The sequence below is a fragment of the Pyxicephalus adspersus genome, chromosome 3, assembly GCF_032062135.1.
Source record: "Pyxicephalus adspersus chromosome 3, UCB_Pads_2.0, whole genome shotgun sequence".
Lineage (NCBI taxonomy): Eukaryota > Metazoa > Chordata > Amphibia > Anura > Pyxicephalidae > Pyxicephalus > Pyxicephalus adspersus.
This window is the reverse complement of record NC_092860.1, coordinates 53,516,631-53,541,201: the sequence shown is the minus strand read 5'-3', so window position 1 is coordinate 53,541,201 and position 24,571 is coordinate 53,516,631. Positions and strand designations below refer to the sequence as shown.

At 38.4% G+C, this 24,571-nt stretch overlaps 2 protein-coding genes across 2 annotated transcripts; both read left to right on the top strand.

Annotated features, from left to right (window-relative positions):
- The first annotated feature begins 12,198 nt into the window (after positions 1 to 12,198).
- LOC140327714 (derriere protein-like) lies at positions 12,199 to 15,735 on the top strand. Its single transcript, XM_072407073.1, has 2 exons — positions 12,199 to 13,671; positions 14,657 to 15,735. Exons 1-2 carry the CDS (start codon positions 13,419 to 13,421, stop codon positions 15,463 to 15,465), a joined length of 1,062 nt encoding a protein of 353 aa, XP_072263174.1. The 5' UTR covers positions 12,199 to 13,418; the 3' UTR covers positions 15,466 to 15,735.
- Positions 15,736 to 22,531: 6,796 nt separating this feature from the next.
- Positions 22,532 to 24,571, top strand: LOC140327715 (derriere protein-like). The gene is made up of 2 exons (XM_072407074.1): positions 22,532 to 22,867; positions 23,763 to 24,571. Exons 1-2 carry the CDS (start codon positions 22,615 to 22,617, stop codon positions 24,569 to 24,571), a joined length of 1,062 nt encoding a protein of 353 aa, XP_072263175.1. The 5' UTR covers positions 22,532 to 22,614.

Genomic DNA, 24,571 nt, shown 5'->3' with positions numbered 1-24,571 from the left:
TGTTGAATAGCGCGATCGCGCACGATTCCGGATCGCTAATACGACTGCGCGATCGATAATACGATTTGGCTTGATGAATCAGGGCCAGTGTCAGAGACTTTGGGAGGCATGGTTTCCTTGTCCCTGATTTATTAAAGCTCTCCAAGGCTGGAGAGGATACACTTTCATCATTGAGGGTGGGTAATCCAGCAAACCTGGAATGGATTTCCTAAAAGTCAGCTATTTGTTAGCAAATGTTTTAATCTTGGACCCGATCTATTACAGGTTTTCTGGTTCACCCAGCTTCGCTGATGAAATGTGTATTCTCTCCAGTCTTGGATAGCCTTAATAAATCAGGGCCCAGTGTCAGTGGGATTAAGTAGGATGAATTATGGCATCATGTTAGTGTTACTGCTGTGTCAGTGGGAAATGCTGCACCATTCAGACGCCATCAGGGAGAGCACTCCCCTACTTTGTTTTTCTTTTTTACTGATAGCTGTATCTTGTTTTGCCACCCCCCCCCCCCCATAAAAAAACCCCATGAATATTTTTTTTAATTTTTATTTACTGGTAGCGTATTACATGGCAAAGTCACAAATTCCAGTCCAACAGTATGCCCGACAACCAATATGTTTTCAGGTTGATGCTTTATTCTCTGGGTCAGTCTCTGCTTCATTGCAGTGTGAGTAAAGGACACAATGGTGATGCCCCTCAGGCAGTGGGTTCATGGTGTCCTGCAATTTTTCTCCAGATTTTTTTCTATCTAGATGGTATTAAACCTATATCTAGGACAGCATTTCCAGATTGAGGGTAGGTATTGCAGCCTAAGCTGCTTTCTTATTTTAGGCACCTCCTGGGGACATTTTTTGTGTGTTGTGAGTTGGACTTAATGCATTATGGCGGAAAATGTCAATGTTTTTGCTGTAGTTTGAAGAGGGTAGCAAACTAAGGTTGGTCCTTTGAAATATTATAGTACCCAGGGAAAATAACGGGAGTACCAGGTTGTGATGCAGTGGTATAGTTTACCAGTATTTGGTCCTGAAACGTAAATCTATCATTTCAGAACTCTGTCCCCTTAGGAGCTAGAAGCTAAAGAAGAATAGGATCATCTAGTCAGTAACAAAGAGCATACTTCCTGAAAAAAAAGTATTTCAATAGGGACAAATATCAGAGGAAAATGGTTTGTTTTGATTAAAAAGAATGCATATTTGTTATTTCCAAACATGCAGCCAGTGCTAGCCTTTCTTATTATTAGGCATATTGTTTGTAAAGGGGATCACAGCTCCATAACTATATTACACCACACTGACAGCAGACAATTGATACAAATGTAACTAGAACAGAGATCTATGGTGGAAATGTATATTATAAATACCACTCTATGAGGCATTGCATTTTGACTTTTTTTAGGAAGTAACATAGTAATATTTCTATTTGTTAGGAAAATAGCAATGTTATATAAACGATGAGCATGGGTTTTCACACCATTGTAGGGCTGATTAACAGCCACTATTTACTTTTATTACTATGTTTGTATCTTGATAGAAACAGTTTAATGTGGTTTGTACACTTTGCTGTAAAATGAAACTATATTTGTTTTCTGTCAGTATTTACTACTAGGGTCAGCAGTTAGGTCGCATTTATTACATACATAATTTTTTTAAGTTTTAACCCTTTCTAACTGGTTATATTTGTCAATATCTCTCTCTTTCTAATGCATATGTATGTATGTATTTATACAATCTTAAAAAGGTATTTAAAATACAGGTATACAGGTCCAGATTTGCTACAATGCACACGGCTAGAGCCATGTTACCAAGCACTCTCTCAAATCCTTTATCTTCAATATTGGTCAGGGTAGGTCATTTAGCATAATGCCAGTGGAAGCACCAATATCCAGCATATGTGCTGTCAACAGTGTCCTAACAAGCAGGAAGACATAGGCTACTAGTTTGTGGTTGCAAGAATGCCTCAAGGAAGCAGGAAACTGTTGCTCTAGGAAGCAGGACTCAACAGCAAACAAAGAAGGAATGGTATGGGCTGCAGGAGGATGGAGGACAGGTCAGGTATGATGGTTGGACAGCAGAAGCAGCCACGGGTGTCTATATCAGGATGGGTTACTTGTCAGATGTACTTTGTGGAGCCAGGAATAGCCAGCCTTTCTGTGCTTATGGGACCCTGTGATGTAAATCCGGCTCGCTGGGGTCTTTAATGAGTCATAAACAACTTGATCTAATCAGACTAACCTGAATTACATTGTCAGTTATACTAAGAACACCTGGGAATTTTTCTATGTCTGTATTGTTTGGCAAAACCAATCTTTGGGGGTGCTAGGCACCCACTCCGTCGAAGGTTTGCATACATTATGCTCCCTCTTCCTATTCCCCAGTTTACTACATGGCACAGGATTTGCACAGTGCTATGGGTTAGCTAGGAGGCTGTTTCTTTTCAGTTGTACTATGGGACTGAAACCTCAGATGGAGCCATGTGAAAGGAGACACTCCAATGCACTCATTTGTATGTAAAAATGTATGCTTAAGCTTTTGAACTCTCAAAAAAAAAACACTTTTTACAGCTGTTTTTTTTTTTTGAAGAAATTGGAAATCAGTTCAAAATGCTGTTCAATATGTAATACATACCTGGCTAAAAACCTGGACCATTTTGCCCATTTATGTTCTCTTCCAAGGACAACCTCCAACCATTAATAATGCCCCTGTGCAAGTTCTTATAGAAGGGTAATGGCGTTTTCACCTCCTTCAAGTCACAGTGTTTGGCTTGCTGATTGATCACTCAGCATTGCAGCCTGGAAGGAGATTACAGTATTGGAGTTTGCTGAAGACTGAGCAAAGAGTGAAGGTAAGAAATGGAGGTTGAGAGGGTTGATCTTCCATGAGAACAGCTGCCCGATTGCTTGTAGACTACGGCTCACCATACACATTACGAAACATGCTTAAATCTACCAACAAGTATATAATGCATGGGTTTGTCTGAATGGATACATTTAGATTGCATAGGTATGGTGGCTCCTCATATGACATATAACATTGTTTTGGTAAAGGTAAAGCACAGAAATTGTATGGTCAGATTGTAACTTGTTTGGTGAGCCTTAGCAAAAAATGAATTCTTACCACAATTGTGGTGACACTACCATGGTCTAAAAAGTGACAGCTTTTCTGTGTCTTCTTCCTAAATCTGACTGGTTTGGCACCAAAGAGGAATCTACCAAATCACAAATAGGATCACAATGTGAATGTATCTTGCAAAACATTTTTACTGTTTCAGAAGGATTTTTTTTTTATAAGCTAAAAAGAATATGAGCCGGTATTATTTAGCCATGAAACAACTTGCTCCAAATTTTATTACTATCAATTTGGCAATCTCACACTCACGCTGTGAATGCAGAACATAGTTGCAGCCTTTGAGGAACATGGATGCATGGAGGAGAGGACAGGACACAGAAATGGCATTCCACTGACACCTTGTGGCCCAAAATGGTATAGCAGAATTGTTATGGTTAACATTATTAACACACTATTTAACCACCTAAGCGTTACACTGAGGTCTAGATTTCTGTACCAAAATGATCCACTGTTTTTCATAAAATGTTTTTTTAAATTGTAGACCTGTAACTTACAGAAATATGTCCGAACAAGGGTTCTAGTAGATAATATGAATATAAAAAATGTTTGAAACACACAATCATGTAAAAAAAAAAAAAAATTACTTTTAATAAAATTAAATTTTTGTGTAGACGTTGGAGATGTTACTGCCCCAATAATATATATATATATATATATATATATATATATATATCTATATATAGTAAAACATTTATAATTATATATATCTGTACACATTTTTTAACATTTAGATATGTAAGTAAAACATAGTAGAACATCGTGACAGCAATATCTGTATCAAAAAGGTGGAGGTCTAAATCCAGCTATTTCATAGTCATATTACAATGCCTAATTCTTAGATCGCCACCGTGTGGTCGAAGCTGTAACTGCAGATAAATAAAGCAAAACAATTCAACTTAAAAAAAAAAACCCTAGGATAGAAAATGCACATACTTTGTTGTTAATTTTTTTGTTTTCACTGTTTAATTTCTACAACTTCTTCTGGTACCCATCTTTTTCTGTCTTTTAAAACCCTTACTACTTCCCATGACTCCATATGCCCCTTCTATTGTGTGAGACTTCCCCCACCTCCTAGATTGTAAGCTCTTCGGGGCAGAGTCTTCTCCTCCTGCTGTGTCACTGTCTGTATCTGTCATTTGCAACCTCTATTTAATGTACAGTGCTGTGAAATATGTTGGTGCTATATATATCCTGTTTATTATGAATCATAAAATCAATTATGTTTTTCATCGGAATTCTTAAGCATCCAAGCATCTGCGATCAATAGGATAGTAATGCATTTTCTGGAAAAAAAAATCTTCTTTTTTTAGATCCAAAATACATATATGCAGCACTTTTCTTCAAATTCAATAATTTTTTATTGTGTTTTTGCCTTAAGTCTAGCATGGGCAATATTAGATACTGTGACCATTGTTCCATACAGGAGTTTTGTTTTGGATTTATGTATTTCTGAATTAATTGGAAGAATTGGCCTGGAAAACCTAGAAGATACTCATGTAAACATGGTGATCATACAAACTGTAATTTGATACAGGTATGTACTGACCTCGGGGCAATAAGAGGCAATATTTTCTGTGAAAAAACAACCAATCATTCTGGATTTTTATAAATTGGTACCCAAGCACTCATTTCTTCATTTTCTATAGGCCAGACATGGATGTTTGTAGAATAGGCTTTCATAAGATAGTCTTCTGAAGTATATACCTGTAGGAGCCTTAAATGTTAAAAACTATGAAAAAGATGAGTAATCTGTGAACCTCATATTTCACAGGCAGTTTAGCAGTTAGGAATCTATAGCATCTCTTTTTACCCCTAGCAGTGATATAAGTTGCAGCAATATTACACTATTAGGGTTACTACCTTATTGACATCAATGCTAAGGATATTTTTGGGGGCCATTGACACCATTGTTGGGCATTATTGCAGCTATTGATGCCAGTGTTAGAGGACTATTATTGTGGCCACTGACACCATTGCTGAGAGTAATTTTCCCACCACTGACAACAATTCTAAAGGTTAATATTGTCGCTTCTGACACCAATGACTAGGAGTTTGACTGTAGCCACTGACAATGCTGGAGAACAAATCATTTCTTCTTTATTTAGTTCAAAGGCATTTCCCTTAGTGTCAGCCCATCTCCATAGGTGGAAACTAAAGTTTCCTCCCTGCTTGGATAAGGCAGACCCTCCTCAGACAGTTCCCTATTTCATAGCAGTCATGGGTTTCTGTCTCCCCACCAGACATAGGCCCCAGGACTGGTTAGACCCTAAGCCCTGTCCAGACTGGGCCCAGAGCCCAACCCCACATGCTCCTTCTGTTTACAGGCCCATAGCAGCTATTTCTCTTCTTATTTTCCATGTCCCCGAGTGACTTGTAAGGAGATAAATATCTATTGTAAGGCTTTGGTACCCCTTCTCCACTATTTACAATGAAATCTTCCTGGCAACAGGAAAGGGCAATCGATTATTAATCTAGGGAGAAGTTCAATAGCTCAACTCCAATATCTCCAGACCTGGGGCCCATAAACTTCTAGGGTTTGTTACCAGTGCCATCAGAATCCATAAATAATCAATAAATGGTCTTGTGAGACGGTATGCCCTGAGCAGACTGTGACTGGGAATTTGACTTGGACTTGCAATGAGCTGTCTTTCTTTGCTAAGTCAAACTGAAATGAAAGGAAAGCTGCACAGTAAGAACTACACAAGTTGGTGGCATAGCTGAAATTCTCTCCTTTGTTCAGTCAAACATAAGTATGTTCATTACTCAAAGGCCAGAAAGTTTAAGCCATCTATACATCTATTACTTTGCTAATGTTTTAAAAGTAGTTTGTGACTTTCAGGTCAGTTTGACAAATACCAAGGATCTTTTTAGCTATCTTGGCAGCCTTTTCTTTGGCCAGCAATGTAGGAGGCATTCTTCATACTGACCACCATACTAATATACTGTAGATATAATGATTATAGAAGGGGTTTCCTGAAGACCTGAAAGTTATTTCAAGGGATTCTCTCATGTTAAAAAGGTGGAAAAACACTGCTGTATAATATCAATATTTAATATGCAGACATATCAATATTTAATAAACAAATACATGTATAACTGTATAAAAAATATTTTCAATTATTTGTTTTTTTTTTAAATAAATGTTTAAAACATATTACAGAAAATATATGATAAATATATATTTAAAAAACACTCTTTAAGAAGTAGAAATGATTACCTTAATTTTAAAGTCTTATGGTTTTGCAAAGAAAAGCTTTTCACTTGTACTTTACATGTACACTACTTATTGTCAAACATTGTATTATGCCTGGACACTGCAGTAAAATATTTAATGTGAACCATCACACTTTTCTTGTTACATTGAAATTTTGCCTTGGCTAACTTTTTATTCTTAGCGGTCCATTGGACGGGCAGTCTGTCTGTGCATGCACATTGGAATGCCTGCTAATCTTAATACAAGGGTTACACAATAAACTAGTTTTTATAAACTTTCCCCTATTAGTAATTTACATTCCCAGGGAAATAGGTCTGTTTGTATAAATCAGTGGCGGTAAAATTGGCTGCAAGTCAGTGAGTGAATGTAATGCTACAGAAAGTTGTCAAAGACTGCAGAGATACAATGGCAGACTGCAGGTACAAGGAACGGTAAATGACTGTATGAGATAGACATGGACAGCAAACATGCTACCAGTTGTTTGAGATTGGGGACATGCTTCAGGAAAAAGTCACAAACTGAAGACACATTACAGGAATTTCTTGGAGATTACTGCTGATACAGAAAGGCCCATAGCAGAATAGGAGCAGGGCCAATTCATGACAGGAGTGTAAGGGGCTGCCCAGCGAAGGGAGAAAGGGGGGGGAGGTTAGAGTTAAAAATTTGAAAGATGCATTGGGAGGAGTGAAAGAGGATAGGAAAGTGGAAAAGGAAGGGTGGAGTAAGGATATGGATATAAGGGGGCTGTGTCGGAAGTCCTCACAGTTTTTACAAGAAGAAAATTCCCTCCCTCCCAGAATTTTGGCAGATTACTGTGGGGCGGTTGGGGTCTGGGGGGAAGGTAAGTGCCCTGTGGTAAGTCGGGGGTGAAGGGGCATTCCGGGTGGTAGAGTGCCCCCTTTAAATTGGTTGAGGTGGGCCCCTGAGGCAAGGTGGGCCTAGGGGCCATAGCGTTGGTTATGGTGGGTTGCAACTATTGCAACTGTAGGCAGGCTTTACCTCTCAGACCTGCAGCCAGGGTATATAACTTAACAAAGGAGAATAAGAGGATAGTCTAAAGTTTAAAGGGGGGGGGGGCGTTCATTTAGTAAATGTTGGGGGTTGTGAAAAGGTTAATAATTGGAGTTATTTAGAGTTATATATAGTTTTTTATAGATGGTTACAGTTGTTTGTTAATGTTATGTATGTTATTTATGGTATTCATGGTTACTTATTAATATTTACTACATAATAATTAAATATTATTAATGGTTAATTTATATTTTATGGTTATTTAATGTTATGTTATTTATTTGTGTAAATAATAAACGGCTGCTTGCCAGCCAATTTCAGTCCAAAAAGGTGTTGCATTTTGAAATAGGGGAAGGGATAGGAGGGGTAGGTTGGCAAGCAAATGGAAATGGAGATAAGGGTTGGAGAAGAAGTAGTATGGGGGAAGTGATGAAGGATGAATGGGAAAAGGGGGGGAATGAAAGCAAGAGCAGGGGCATGGCATCCACACTACCCTAGTCAAGCCCCAAATCAATGATTGCATGTCTCATTCTACGCTGCTCACAGCCTTGTTAAAAATTATTTGTTGATGTTACCCTCAGCAAGATATATTATAAAATATTGGAGAAAAAAGTAAATGATAAAAGGGTATGGGCAAGAAATAAACCAAATTATTAACTATAGAAATCAATTGTAAATAATATTTTCCTTCACTGAACTGAATAGGCATTTAGGTATTGAAAACACATACTACTGTCTACAGGAGGCCAGGAGGCCAAATAATAGGTGCCAAAGTGTTACATGGAAACCCAGGCCATACCAGGAATGCAAAACAACAATTTACCATTAAAGAGGAACTAAACTCAAAAGTCCCCCATAACAACAAAAATACACTTACCTTCAATCACGAAGGGCAGTCTGATCCATTCTGAGGTCCCTTCCATTTGGTCCTGCGTCATCCCGGCATCCCTATTCGGGCTGGCGCTCTAGGTGACGCCATCTTTTCCTCTTTTGGGTTCTTATTCCTACGTCAAGTGACCCAGGCGCGAGAGCAGGTAATGTAGATTGTAAAAAAACTTTCCATTCTCACTGCACATGCGTGAGAATGGCAATTTTTTTTTCCTTTTGACAAAAGGGCCCCTTCTGCGCATGCCTGAGCTGCTCCAGCATGCGCAGAAGGACCACCCAAGAGTCTCCTTGGATGCATGACGCAGGTATCCCGGGAGGCTCATTGCTTTCATTCTAGGCAATCGAGAATTAGGGCGAGGTGCTGCACCCTTTTTTTTAAAACAGGGTGTTGCACTTAAAAACAACAAAAAACAACAGAATTTTTACTTTACATAAAAGGGTTGTCTACCTTTATGTAATGTGAAACTTCTGAGTTTAGGTAAGCTTTAAGTATCCTTTCACATTTATTCACCTAACATGCACTACAATGAGTGTTTTTCCAATGCATGACCACAATTATATACAATATTTACTATAGGCCATTGTGTTGCCAGTTTAATATTTATTTATGTCCTAGGTTATTAAAGGTTTTCTGATGCCAAACCTTTTATAGGTTTTTGTATAGAGCAGAAAAAGGGAAAATTCACTCCATCAGTGTGTTTCAAATTTTGAGTTGTTACATAAATAAAAATAACTCATTTTCCTTTTTGCTGTTTTTTATGGTACAGTGATTAGGTAAGGTAATTCTACCCAAAAGGAAACAAATGGCAAGACATATAAAAAAATTGAAAGCCGGAGTGCAACTTTAGGTACATTTCAACCCCCTAGCGGTATTCCCAAGTGTGACTCACCTGGTGGGTGGATTTACCTGCAAAAAGCGGTAATCCTGAGTCACACTGGGGGTCCCTAAAAACATAAAAAAACACCACTTACCTTCTTCCTTTGGCATCCCCCTGCATCCTCCTCGTCTGTCCAGGTCCTTGGGACACTTCTTTTTTCGATCTCAAGCCGGTGACTGCAGAAATATTCTCTGGAATTTCCCGGTGATGTTGCTGCATGCATCGGTGGGGCAGGAAATTTAAATAATTAAGTATTGGATTCAATACAAAATACCTGTATTAAACCGAAAACAAAGAAAACTTTATAATATACATTTCCATTCAAAAATTTTTTGTGTGAAAATACAGACAGAATTAGAATGCTAGGGGGGATAAGATTAATTTCAGAGCAATGGTTAAATGTGTGTGGACAAACATTGTCACATTTGCTCCATTTCAATTGACTAGACTTGCAAACTGCACAGCAATACACTTAAAACAATGTATTTAATGCAATACTTTGGTGGTAAATGTCTCTCCTGAAAATTATACATTGACATTGCATTCTTGTGCTTTAAAATGCAGAAATATGTATTGTATAATGCATCTGGATAGAGCAATTCTCTTGGAAATTGCATACTCAAAGAGCTAGAAATAGCCAGGATGATAACAAAGGATAATAACAAGGGGTACATGGAGGTCTATACATACAAAACATTAAAACAGCTAATTAAGAGAAGTAGAGACAGATTTTATTGTTTGTTCTCAACAACTGCAAGTGTCCCTTTCACAGAATAACAAGCTCCTTAGCCATGCAAACTAGGCTAGAGGGTGTCAGAGGAAGGTCATGGCACTGACACCTCTGGAAATGCTGAGTATCTATTATCTGGTGTGAAGTCTAAACTGGTGGAGCTCAGACACATTGGAAATCTCCTGACATAGGAACAGCTGATTCACAAAGACACAATTGGGGAATTATTTAGCTCTGATCTTTGCAAACAATCAGATTACCACCTCTCTTTGGATCTTAATGGAATTCCTCTTTTCAAAAACTGATAATTCCATCAACACTTGTTTCCACGGTGTTTCTAGGGGTGTTTGTCATACTGGAAGTCTCTTCATAGAATAAAAGGTTTATTTGCAAGCTTAAGCTTTATGATTAAGCATTTATTTCATGCAAAATGCATGCAGGTTTTTAAAGACTGTGTATGTTGCTGTACTTTAGGTATTTGGGAAATACACCTGCATCCTTTATTGACAGTAGATCCATACAGACTGTTTATTATAGTCAGGATTAACAGCAAATAAACATAAAATAAAGAATAAGGTTTCCATCATGATGTACTCAACAAAGTACAGTGGAACCTTCATTAAACAAATGGTATCCACATATCTTAATTCCATCAGAGATCCAATAAAGAAGAGGTTTATTCCTACCTCTAAATTTTGGCAATTGAGCCATAAAAAATATTCATTTCATCCTCACGGTTCTAATGTTTAAAAAAACTGCTTGTGTATTGCACACAAACAGCAAAGTATTATAGAGCTATCCACTTTAAACTGCATACAACTTGTTTTTTTTTTTTTTTGAAACTGAATTTTTATTGAACATTTTCACATCTAGTAAACACAGCATACAGGGTGATAGGTACATCCGATAATGGTACATAAAACTCTGGTGTAAGTAACAGTAAAAAAACAGTGGCCGTACTGTACCGGCCTATCAAACCCCATAGACTATAAAAATACGGAAACAACAGATAAATAAACAACAGAAAACAAGAAATGAGTTCAAAAGAAAAAACGAAGCTAAGCCGGGGAATGGGGGGGGGGGGGGGGGGGGGGGAAAAAAAACAAAGGTGGATAGGAAGCACAGTGCCATCTGGAACCAGCGACATATTAAACCTGTAGACTGGTATAGTAGGCATCCCAAGGTTCCCATATCTGTTCAAATTTCGCAACCCTGTTTCGGAGGAGGGAAGTGAGGTACTCCATCAGACGTATGTCTTGAATACGAGCATACAAATCCTCCATAGAGGGGGGCAGTCTGGATTTCCATTTGGTGGAGATTAGAGTACGAGCAGCCACTAAAATATGTGTAATAAGCTGACGGGGGGACTTGGGGAGGTCCATAAGGGGCAATCCCAGCAAGCATACAACTTGTTTACCATCATAAGAGCAGTGTTATAATGTTCTCATATTGTGAATAAAACATTGCTCTAATGCTGGCGATAGGCACATTGGAAATATATTTTGAAGCTCTCCAAAACTGGAAAAAAAGGAATATTCATGGGATAACCTGGATAATGCAGAAAACCTGGAAATAATTTCTGAAAATGTATTATGTTTCATTATTATTATTGATTTATTATTAACTATGTATTATTAGTTGACAAACTAATGGCAAAAGCAGTTTTCAATCCTGGACCAGATCCATCCCAAGAATGCTGAATCACTCAGGTTAATTCATGATAGTTTATCTTCTCCAGTCTTCGAAAACTTTATTAAATAAGGCCCACTGAATGTAAGACATAATACAAAATATATGTATTGGAATTGTCTGTGCTCTTTAGTTATGCATGGAGCTTGCAAGCACCTCACTCAGAAAACATTAGCACCAAGCCATTCAATTTAACATTATCAATGCCTGAATGACAATTTTTCCAGGATTGGTTAAAAATGGGTGTCAACTGAAACCCATAGACAAACAGATAATTTGATAGATTAAATAGATTCAAATTTTCTATCAGTAGAATCCACCTTTTTAGTTATTGGAGAAGGGTGTGAGAGCCTATTTGCTTATCCAATATCAAATTGTACGTTAAATATATATCGATTTATTTCAAGATGAACCCCTGCTAGATAAATAGAATGGGAAGTATCAATTACTGTTGGTGGCCGTGGGCAAAATCTGTTGTCTGGGTCATTAATCCTTTCACTGTTAATATATTGTACAGTTAAAAATGAAACCTTAATTTGTATGTTTTCTATAAAACAAACGTAGGTGCTACAGAACCGATAGAGATTATTGTGCGAGTGAACTAATGCTGATTGGGTTTCTGTATGTTATGCCCCCCCCCAATAGATCCAAAGACATATTAGGGCCAGTTATGTGTTCAGTTATTTCTGAGTAAAGGAGGATAGAGTAGTTAATTACACATTTCTCAGTTTGCATACAGCTGAGGAACAAGATGTGTTGCCATATATTAGAAAAACTATAAAACAAAAGAACCTTTATGGATCAGCATGCAAAACTGTTCACAAACATAAGATGTTTACTGAATCTGATTATTTTTTTGTATCTTTTTATTAACTTACTATTCACTAAAGTAGCAAAAAATACAAAGAAGCCAATCTAAACAGTATTACAAATGTGTTTACACATAGGATACCTGTAAGAGGCTAAAGATAAAAGACCTTGAAAAGTTGTGTTTACAGCCTATAAAGTAGAAATGCAATGGTGCAGATATTATTACTTGTATCTGTATTATGTGAACTTCTTGTCTAGCTGTATGGGGATACCCAGTCACCAGGTTGGACCTATCACTTAGTCTGTCCTCCAATTTCCAATCCTCTTGATAGAAATAATCTTGGATGTTTAGTTGCACCAAGTGTTAATGTTTATGTGCATGGTTGTCAAGAGTAATGCCTGAGAGTGATTAGATTGTGTCTACATCTCTAGCCACCATATTATAAATCTGATCAGCTTAATGGACTTTTAATAATAGTTTCTGGGACTGGCTGTTTTTGTCTGGATCAGGAAAAGCTATAACTTCTATTAGACAACTGCAGTAAGTGCCAGACAAGCCTTCTAAAGAGCTATAGTGATAAGACAGACTGGTAAACTTTCTGACCAGATTTTGTTTGTCTATGATAGGCTTTTACTTTTCATGATTTTCTTGCCCTACTTCATAGGCTACACACAAATAGCCAACCATGTCTTGTTTAGACCTAATATAGATCTGTAAATCTTCCTAAACATGCATCCATCCTGACATATCTATGGCACGTTTTACATCCATCACTATGGGCATCACAGAAACCTAGACTTAGGGCCAATACTATCCCAGGGTGCTTGGAATTCCATTGTTCTTAAACTATAATTGTGAAAATGATGCTATGGAAATTAGATATAAAAAATAGATACATTGTAAAAACACACCTTTGGAATGTGACTGTTTACAATAAAAATGGAGGAGACAGGATGATGGTCTTTTAACTTCCCCCTCCCCACTCTGTGAAGCTGCCAGATTTCACACCTCAGAGGATGGAGATAGTATTTAGGAACTGGTTTAGGAGCAGAAAGGCAGATGACTGAGTAGCAGCACCATGGATATCTTTGTGGTTTTCATCTCTTTTCTTCTAGCCTTCATTTTGTTGGTTGACTGCACTGAGCTACCATTTCAGGAAAGGATGCTGCTCAAAGCCTTGGGATTAAATGGAAGACCCAAGCCAAGCTCTCCTGGCCCTGTACCAAAGGCATTTTGGAAACTGTTCGAGAAAGGAGTAAATACAGAAAATCCATGCAGGGTGGAGGGCCTTCACGTTCCAGGAAACATTGTTAGATACTACAAAGATCAAGGTAAGAAAACAAAATAGATTAATGATGTATATACTTCAATCCAAATCTTGTTTTTAGCACTCAGGTTTAATGAACTACATCGAATAAGACCTGTTTAAACGTTTATTAGAGCTACACTCCTGTACATCATTTCTTCAGCTTAATAATTTGGTGACTGATTTCTGGCCTCCTTTCTTTTGAATTTAACAGGCTGCAATTATGGGTATAATTTTACCTACCAAAGTGCAATACTATTTGTAAAATCGACATAAAGTTTACGCATAATGTAAAACTTTAAAATTTATTTCACCCAACTCCTCCTACTGCCTATTTGATTGTGCCATCCTTGTAATAAGATATGTTCTTAGATAAACCTTTGCAGTCCAAATCTCTGTGTTTGGCAATAGATGATCAATGATGATCCAATCATGCTTGCTTATTTGATCACCAGGTAGGAATAAGAAATGCAAAATTTGTCTAATTTAAATATTTTAGTTGTCTATGATGATTCTACTACATAAGTGTGTATGTGTGTGTTTGTATATATATATATATATATTACACAGTATGTATGTAGTGCCGACATACTACACAACTCTGTAGAAAGTCCATAGCCATGTCCCTAACTGTCCCTCAAAGGAGCTCACAATCTAACATCCCTACCATGGTCATATGTCTATAATACAGTCTAAGATCTATTTTGGGGGGAAGCTAAGTAACCTAACTGCATGTTTTTGGAATGTGGGAGGAAACCAGAGAACCCAGAGGAAACCTACACAAACACAGGGAGAACCTGCAAACTCCATGCGAATAGTGTCCTGGTCGAGATTTGAACCTGGGACCCAGCGCTGCAAGGGCCACTGTGCTGCCCTATATATATATATATATATATATAAATATATATATATATATATACATACATATAAATATATATATTTATAAAAATAAATGTTTATAATTATGTTTAAATACATTTAAAGAATAATTTTCCTTTGTTTCTCAACAGGACCTTTAAACATGAAAGAGGTACCATATGAATCCTTGTGTGTCAAGAAACATCTCTTCTTTGACCTTTCTGTAATTGAAAGAAAGGAGCAAGTGACCCTCGGACAACTTGAGATAAAGTTCAAGCACAACACATACCATGGGCATCAATTCCAGCTTCGGGTGTACCGGCCACTCCATATGTCTTTAAAAGGAATGAGAGACCACAATACGAACAGGAGGCTTCTCTTTACACAATCCTTTCGTCTACTTCATAAGTCTCTTAAATTTAACCTGACACAGGTGGCGCAGGACTGGACCACCCTCGGGAACAACATGGGTCTAGTTATGGAAATATTTGCAGATGGGGAAGAAACAGATAACAGAATCACCCCACTATGTGAGGAAATGCATTCCTTTATCCATGCATCAATGCTCACGGTTTCCCTTGACCCTACTAGCTGCAAAAGCTCAAGATCCAAAAGAAATGTAGAGTCTTCAATGCCAACTCCCAGTAACATCTGCAAAAAAAGGCGTCTTTACATTGACTTCAAGGATGTTGGCTGGCAAAACTGGGTTATTGCTCCACGGGGCTACATGGCCAACTACTGTCATGGAGAGTGCCCATACCCATTGACAGAGATGCTTAGGGGTACTAACCATGCTGTCATACAGACACTGGTGCACTCCGTAGAGCCGGAAAATACACCACTGCCTTGTTGTGCTCCAACTAAGCTATCACCCATCTCTATGCTATACTATGATAATAATGACAATGTTGTGCTAAGACATTATGAAGATATGGTTGTAGATGAGTGTGGGTGCAAATAATTAGGAGTATGTTGCAATCAATAAAACTGAAATGTAGACTGTAAATAGTTTATTTTATGAATTCTTTCTGTCAATATTTATTAATACCTAAATAAAATGTTGTTTTTTTATTTAAAGCACTCTCTTTGCCTATTAATTAAATGTACTTTTTTGTATTTAGTGATGTAAAGTGTAAATTGCTATGTTCCTCACTTAAAATGATCATAGTGTGTGATAGATGTACTATTTATAAAAAAAAATTTGGCAACCACCCAATAATGGATGACTAGTTTCCAGTAAAGAGTGTAGGTAATGCTACATCCTACAAAGATATTTTAGGCACAAAACTGTCTATAACTTTGTTTTCAAGACATTTTAGATCAGACCATTTTTTATTTTGCTCCAGCAGACCTGGGCTTTTTATGCACAAAACCAGATAACCAGATACATAGTTTGATAAACCTGGGGTGACCCTAAATAAATAACTAAATACCTTTTTAAGATAAAATGGAACACTGATTGCAAGCCAAAGCTTCTCTTTTAATGTTGGTGCCTTAACTCACAAATACCATTTTTTTTAAGTATAAAATCTTATGTAGTGCCTTCCCAGACAAGTAGAGTCTTTGGGAGGAATGGTTTCCCTGTGTCAGTAATCAGTGGGATGAATTATGGCATGATAGCTGTACCCCGTTTTACCCCCCCCCCCCATAAAAAAAACAATAATCTTTTTTTAAAATTTACTGGTAGCATGTTACATGGCAAACTCATGACAAATTTCATGTTACATATCCCCAACAGTATGCCTGACGACCACCAGCCTCCCTGAAAGTTCTGTTTATTTATTATGTTTTCAGGTTGATGCTTGATTCTCTGGGTCAGTCTCTGCTTCATTGCAGTGTGAGTGAAGGACACAATGGTGATGCCCCTCTGGCAGTGGGTTCATGGTGTCCTGCAACTTTTCTCCAGATTTTTTTTCTGTCCATATGGTATTAAACCCATAACTAGGACAGCATTTACAGATTGAGGGTAGGTATTGCAGCCTGAGCTGCTTTCTTATTTTAGGCACCTCCTGGGGACATTTTCTGTGTGTTGTGATTTGGACTATATGCATTATGGCAGAAAATTTCAATGTTTTTATTGTAGTTTGAAAAGCCTAGGAATCTAAGGTTGGTCCTTTGAAATATTGTAGTTTCCAGGGAAAATAACGGGAGTACCAGGTTGTGATGTAATGGTATAGATTGCCAGTATTTGGTCCTGAAACGTAAATCTTCAATTTAAGAACTCTGTCCCCTTAAGAGCTAGAAGTTGAAAAAGAATGGGATCATCCAGTCAATACCAAAGAGCATACTTCCTGAAAAAAAACGTCTTTCAACAGGGACAAATGTCAGGGGAAAATTGTTTGTTTTGATTAAAATGAATGCATGTACAGTGTATGTCTTTCTATTGCATATGCATGTATGTGTAGCCCTGTTATGGGGGGGGGGGGGCATGTAAATGACCCCACAAACCAGGATATGGCGCTAACCTGTAGATAACAGAGAGGATCCTGGGCCTTCGCTATGTGGAAGAGTGAGGATAATAAAATTGGCAGTGCCTCCACCCAGGACAGGGTCTCTGTTAGCAGAGGGGCTGCCTTCCTGGGACATTAACCAGAAATAATAACAGCAATATAAAACAACACCCCAGGAACCACTACACCCAGCATACAACATTACCCACTGCAGCTAAATGAACACACAGGTTGGAGTATTTGTAAACTTTATATCTCAAAACAGTAATACCAATATTTACAATCCATAAACATCAATTAGTACACAAATCAAGCACATAGCAGAGTACATAGCAGAGTCCTGAGGAGAATATTGCACAGATATACCCGGATGTATATACAGTCTATAACCACAAATACCTCCAGTAATGATCTGTGTCAGGATGCGTTGCAGAGGCCTCTGGAGTTGATTGTAGCAAAGATGTCCTCATGAAATGATCCTGAAAACAGCAGCAAGGAGATCCTCCAACTGGCAATTGGGCTGTGTATGCTGTGATCCTGGATTGCAGGGATGCAGGCAAAGTCTCTGGAGTTCAGGAACAATCTATCTGCACTACCACTTAAGCTGCGTACACACTTCCAATTTTTATCGTTGGAAATGAACGACGAACGATCGATTGGTCAAAAATCGTTTGTAAAAAAAGTAACCAACGACGCCGACGAACGAGAATAGTCGCTGGAAATGAACGACCGGACCGGCGGATCGGATTGGGCGACAATCGTTTACCATCTATCGTGTGTACGGTCGTTCATTGATCGTCCATGGTCTGAGCATGCGTGATGGACGAACGTTCGTTCACTTCCTGTCGTGCACGTCACTTCCTGTATCGCTCAAACGATCGCATCTATTGTGTGTACAATATCTTCGAACGATCGTGTCGTTATCTGCATGTACAGGATCGGTGCTATACGATCGTTCGCCGATATCGTGCAGGATCGTTCGTCGTTCATTTACCAACGATAATTATTGGAAGTGTGTACGTAGCTTTAGACCCTAGCAATCACACTAATCTGCCAATGCAACTGGACCTCTGCTACCTATGGGCCATCAGATGCCTAACCTTTGCTAGATGTAACTAGACAGAGGGTGCAGATCAGCAAAGATAACTGAAAGGGCAGAGCCAATATATATTTGTGTATATAGCTGATACACTGACTGTAGGAATATCCCAAAGTGATCTCTGATAACAGATATCACATATACCCCATTAATACAGAGGGTAATGATATAATACTGGACTACACACAGATACAGCAGTCAGTGTGTTCTGGAAGGAATGCAGGCACCTACCCTGGCTGAGCACATGTTCTCATCTTTGCCTTTGTACTTCCTGCATTTCCTTATTTTCTAAGGCCACTATCAGGGGCAGGAAACACTTCAACAACTTTATTTGCAATTTACAAAGTTACAACTCGGCAAGCAGATAGAAAAAGGCAGTCTCCTACATATGTATTTATACAATCTTTTAAAAAGTTCAATAAAATCGAGGTCCAGATTTGCTACAATGCACATGGCTGGAGCCATGTTACCATGCTCTCCCTCAATCCTTTTATCTCCAATATTAAGCCCCCCAGCTTGGTCAGGGTAGGTCATTTAGCATAATGCCAGTGGAAGCACCAATATCCAGCATGTGTGCTGTCAACAGTGTCCTATCAAGCAGGAAGACATAGGCTACTAGTTTGTGGTTGTAATAATGCCTCAAGGAAGCAGGACTCACCAAAGCAGGAATGGTATAGGCTGCAGGAGGAGGGAGGACAGGTCAGGTATGATGGTTGGACAGCAGATGCAGCCACGGGTGTCTATATCAGGATGGGTTTCTTGTCGGATGTACTTTGTGGAGCCAGGAATAGCCAGCCTTTCTGTGCTTATGAGACACTGAGATGTAAATCTGGCCCCACTGGTGTCTTTAATGAGTCATAAACATTATGCTCCCTCTTTCTATTCTCCATAATTTAAACATTTACTACATGGCAGAGGATTTGTACAGTGTTATGGGTTAGCTAAGAGGCTGTTTTCTGTTGTGCTATGGGACTGAAACCTCAGTTGGAACCATGTGAAAAGAGAAGCTCTAATGCACTCATTTGTGTGTAAAAATGTAAGCTTTAGCTATTGAAATGTCTAAAATACCCAGACTTGTTACAGCAAACTATATGGATAAATTGAAAATCAGTATAAAATGCTAATGCCCAATATTTAATACATACCTGGCAAAAAAAAATCCCTCTGCAAGTTGTTATACAAGGCTAATGTAATGGCTTATTTACCCCCTTCAAGTCACAGTGTTTAGCTTGCTGATTGATCACTCAGCATTGCAGCCTGGAAGGAGATTACAGTATTGGAGTTTGCTGAAGAATGAGCAAAGAGTGAAGGAAAGAAATGGTGGTTGAGAGGGTTGATCTTCCATGAGAACAGTGACATCTTCTTGTTGCACCCCCATTGCTTGTACACTACAGCTCACCATACACATTATGAAACTTGCTTGGATCTACCAACGAGTATATATTGCACGGGTTTGATGGCCATAGGCCACCTCGATGATGAAAAGTCACCTACCTAACTTCGGCTTCACTCCCTATTTAATCCCTCTATTCTTCTCCCCTTTTACTTCTGACCTGTTTAATAATAATCATAAAATCAATTATGTTATTCAATGGAAATCCTTAGGCGTCCAAGCATCTGCGATCAATAGGATAGTAATGCATTTTAAACATGGTAAACATACAAACTTGAACGTGATACAGGTATGTACTGACCTCAGGGCAATAAGAGGCAGTCACAGAAAAAAATGTTTTGGGCTTATATTATGATTAGTCCAAACATTCTGGGGAAGAAAATAACCAATCATTCTGGATTTTTATGAATTGGTACCCAAGCGCTCTAACCTTCATTATTTATAGGCCAGACATGGATGTTTGTAGAATAGGCTTTCATAAGATAGTCTTCTGAAGTATATACCTGTAGGAGCCTTAAACCTTAAAAACTATGAAAAAAATGAGTAATCTGTGAACCTCATATTTCACAGGCAGTTTAGCAGGTAACAACCTATAGTATCACGTTTCACCCCTACCAGTGGTGTAAGTTGCAGCAATATTACACTATTAAAGTAACTACCATATTGACACCAATGCTAAGGGATATTTTTGGGGGTATTGACATCATTGTTGGGCATTATTTCAGCTATTGATGCCAGTGTTAGAGGACTATTATTGTGGCCACTGACACCAATGCTGAGGGCATTATTCCCACCACTGACAACAATTCTAAAGGTTAATATTGTCTCTTCTGACACCAATGTTGAGGAGTGTGAGGTGACCACTGACACCAATGACTAGGAGTTTGACTCAGTCTGGGGCACAAATCCTTTCTTCTCTATCTAGTTCAAAGGCGTCTCCCTAATGTCAGCCCTTCTCCATAGGTATCAGAACTCAAGTTTTCTCCGGCCCGAAGAGGGTTGCCAGGACGACGCAGGACGCAATAGAAGAGACCTGGATTGGACTGCGGGGTTGAAGGTAAGTGTATTTTTGTTGTTATGGGGGGCTTTTGAGTTTAGAAGGAGACTGTGGGGTTGGGCTCAGGGCCTAGTCTGGGCAGGGCTTGGGGTCTAACCAGTCCTGGGGCCTGTGTCTGGTGGGGAGGACTGTCTTTGAGTGTAGTTGACTACCTTGGGATGAGAGAGTTCATTTAGCCAATTTAATTACAAAGACAGAAACCCATGACTGCTCTGAAATAGGGAACTGTCTGAGGAGGGTCTGCCTTATCCGAACAGGGATACTGTTTCTGGGGTGTTTTAAAGATTGTCATAGGGAAAGTCAGTTCATAGAATAAAAGTGTTTATTTGCAAGTTTAAGTCTTGTGATTAAGCATTTATTTCATGCATGTAGGTTTTTAATGACTGTGCATGTTGCTGTACTTTGGGTATTTGGGAAATACATCTGCATGGGCTGCATCCTTTATTGGCATATTCATGTATTTCAAGATGAACCCCTGTTAGATAAATGGAATGGGAAGTATCAGTCACTGTTGGTGGCTGTGGGCAAAATCTGTTGTCCGGATCATGGTACTGGTGTGGATTCAGTATGTGGCAATGAAGACATGGGGGAGGGGTGTGGTTCGCCAATAGGGAAACTATAGAATAAAAAATATATTGTGAATTGAAGATGATAAAATTTTCCTTTCACTGGTAATCCATTGTACAGTTAAAAAATGAATTCTAAAGGCTGTATGTTTTCCATAAAGCAAACAAAAATAAAGGTGCTATAGAACTCATAGAGATAAAAAGATGATGCAAACATTGGATATGTAATTATATTGAACTATTGCTGATAGGGTTTCTGTATGTGTTGCCCCCCCCCAATAGATCCAAAGATGTATTAGGGCCAGTTATGTGTTCAGTTATATCTGTTTAAAGGAGGCTAGAGTAATTAATTACACATTTCTCAGTTTGTATACAGCTGAGGAACAAGATGTGTTGCCATATATTAGAAAACCTATAAAACAAAAGAACCTTTATTGATCAGCATGCAAAACTGTTCACAAACATGAGATGACTACTGAATCTAAATATATTTTTATCTTTTTAATTATTTACTATTCACTTTTAAAGTAGCTAAGAATACAAAGAAGCTAATCTAAACAGTATTACAAATGTGCTTATACATAGGAAACCTGTAAGAGACTAAAAATAGGAGTCCTGCAAAAGTTGTGTATACTAAAGTAGAAATACAATGGTGCAGATATTATTACTTTTATCTGTAATTTGTGAACTTCTTGTCTAGCAGTATGGGGATACCCAGTTACCAGGTTGGACTTGCACTTAAGCTACGTACACACGGCAAATTTTTCTCGCCCGATAATCGGTATCGGCCAATTATCGGGCGAAAATCTGCCGTGTGTACAGTCGTCCTGGCGGATCCATGGACGATGGACGACGACCGATCCTAATGAAAGGGAAGGGGAGAGCGCGCAGCAGGGTGCCGCTCCGTCGCTCTCCCCCTCCCCTCTCCATAGAGCATGAACGGTGCTGTATGTACAGCATCGTTCATGCATCGTGCAGTCTTTTCTCGTTGGAAAGGATCGTGAAAGATCCTTTCCAACGAGAAAAATTGCAGGTGTGTACGCAGCTTTAGTCTGTCCTCCAATTTCCAATGCTCTTGACAGAAATATTCTTGGATGTTTACTTGCACCAAGTGTTCATGTTTATGTGCATGGTTGTCAAGAGTGATGCCTGAGAGTGATTAGATTGTATATACATCTCTAGCCACCATATTATAAATCTGATCAGCTTAATAGACATTTAATACTAGTTTCTGGGTCTGGCCTTTTTTTGTCTGGATCAGGAAAAGCTATAACTTCTCTTGGAATTCCATTGTTCTTGAACTATAATTGTGAAAATGATGCTATGGAAATTAAAAAGTATATACATCATAAAAACACAAAGTTTATTATCATTTTTCTCAAAAGTTGTAATTTACCTTTGGAATGTGATTGTTTACATTAAAAATGGAGAAGACAGGATGACGGCCTTTTAACCAAAGCTGCCAGATTTCACACCTCAGAGGATGGAGATAGTATTTAAGAACTGGTTTAGGAGCAGAAAGGCAGATTACTGAGTAGCAGCACCATGGATATCTTTGTGGTTTTCATCTCTTTTCTTCTAGCCTTCATTTTGTTGGTTGACTGCACTGAGCTACCATTTCAGGAAAGGATGCTGCTCAAAGCCTTGGGATTAAATGGAAGACCCAAGCCAAGCTCTCCTGGCCCTGTACCAAAGGCATTTTGGAAACTGTTCGAAAAAGGAGTAAATACAGAAAATCTGTGCAGGGTGGAAGGCCTTCAAGTTCCAGGAAACATTGTTAGATACTACAAAGATAAAAGTAAGAAAACAAAATAGATTAATAATTTATATACTTCAATCTAAATTGTGTTTGTAGCACTCAGGTTTAATGAACTGCATTGAATAAGACCTGTTTAAATGTTTATTACAGTCATTATTGGTGACTGATTTTTGGCCTCCTTTCTCTTAAAATAAACAGGCAGCAAGTGTCAGTATACTTTTAACTACCAAAGTGCAATACTATTTGTTTTTAGTTATGTAGATCTGACCCTTAGCAAACATAATATAAAACTTTAAAATTTATTTCACCCAATTCCTCCTACTGCTTATTTGATTTTGTCATCCTTGTAGTAAGATATGTTCTTAGATACACCTTGGCAGTCCAAATCTTTGTGTTTAGCAATAGATGATCAACAGTGGTCCAATCATGCTTGCTTTTCTGATCACCAAGTAGAACTTAAGGAATAAAAACTGTTTGTCTAATTTAAAAATTTTAGTTGTCTATGAGGACTGTACATAATTTTATATATATTTATCTATTTATTAATATTACTACACAGTGTTTTATATAGCGTTGACATACTACACAGATCTGTACAATGTCCATAGTCATGTCACTGTACCTCAAAGGAGCTCACAATCTAACATCCCTACCATAGTCATATGTCTTTAATACAGTCTAAGGTCAATTTTGCAGGAAAGCCATTTAACTTAACTGCATGGTTTTGGAATGTGTAAATGAGGGAAACCCACACAAATACAGGGAGAACCTGCAAACTCCATGCAATTAGTGTTTTGGTCGAGATTTGAACCTAGGACACAGCACTGCAAAGGCCAGGGTGATACCCACTGAGCCACCGTGCTGCCCGTGATATTTATGTATATTTATGTTCAAATAAATTAAAAGAATATTTTTCCTTTTTTTTTCTCCACAGGACCTTTAATCATGAATGAGGTACCACATGAATCCAGATGTTTCAAGAAACATCTCTTCTTTGATATTTCTGTAATTGAAAAAAGGGAGCAAGTGACCCTTGGCCAGCTTGAGATAAAGTTCAGGCACAACACATACCATGGGTGTCAATTCCAGCTTCGGTTGTACCGGCCACTCCATATGTCTTTAAAAGGAATGAGAGACCATAATACAAACAGGAAGCTTCTCTTTACACAATCCTTTCGTCTACTACACAGGCCTTTTCAATTTAACCTGACAAAGGTGGCACAGGACTGGGCCACCAGAGAGAACAACATGAGTCTAGTAATGGAAATATTTGCAGATGGAGAGGAAACATTCAACAGAATCACCCCACTATGTGAGGAAATGCATTCCTTTATCCATACATCACTGCTCACGGTTTCCCTTGACCCTACTAGCTGCAAAATCACAAGATCCAAAAGAAGTGTAGAGTCTTCAATGCCAACTCCCAGTAACATCTGCAAAAAAAAGCGTCTTTACATTGACTTCAAGGATGTTGGCTGGCAAAACTGGGTTATTGCTCCACGGGGCTACATGGCCAACTATTGTCATGGAGAGTGCCCATACCCATTGACAGAGATGCTTAAGGGTACTAACCATGCTGTCATACAGACACTGGTACACTCTGTAGAGCCGGAAAATACACCACTGCCTTGTTGTGCTCCAACTAAGCTATCACCCATCTCTATGCTATATTATGATAATAATGACAATGTTGTGCTAAGACATTATGAGGATATGGTTGTAGATGAGTGTGGGTGCAAATAA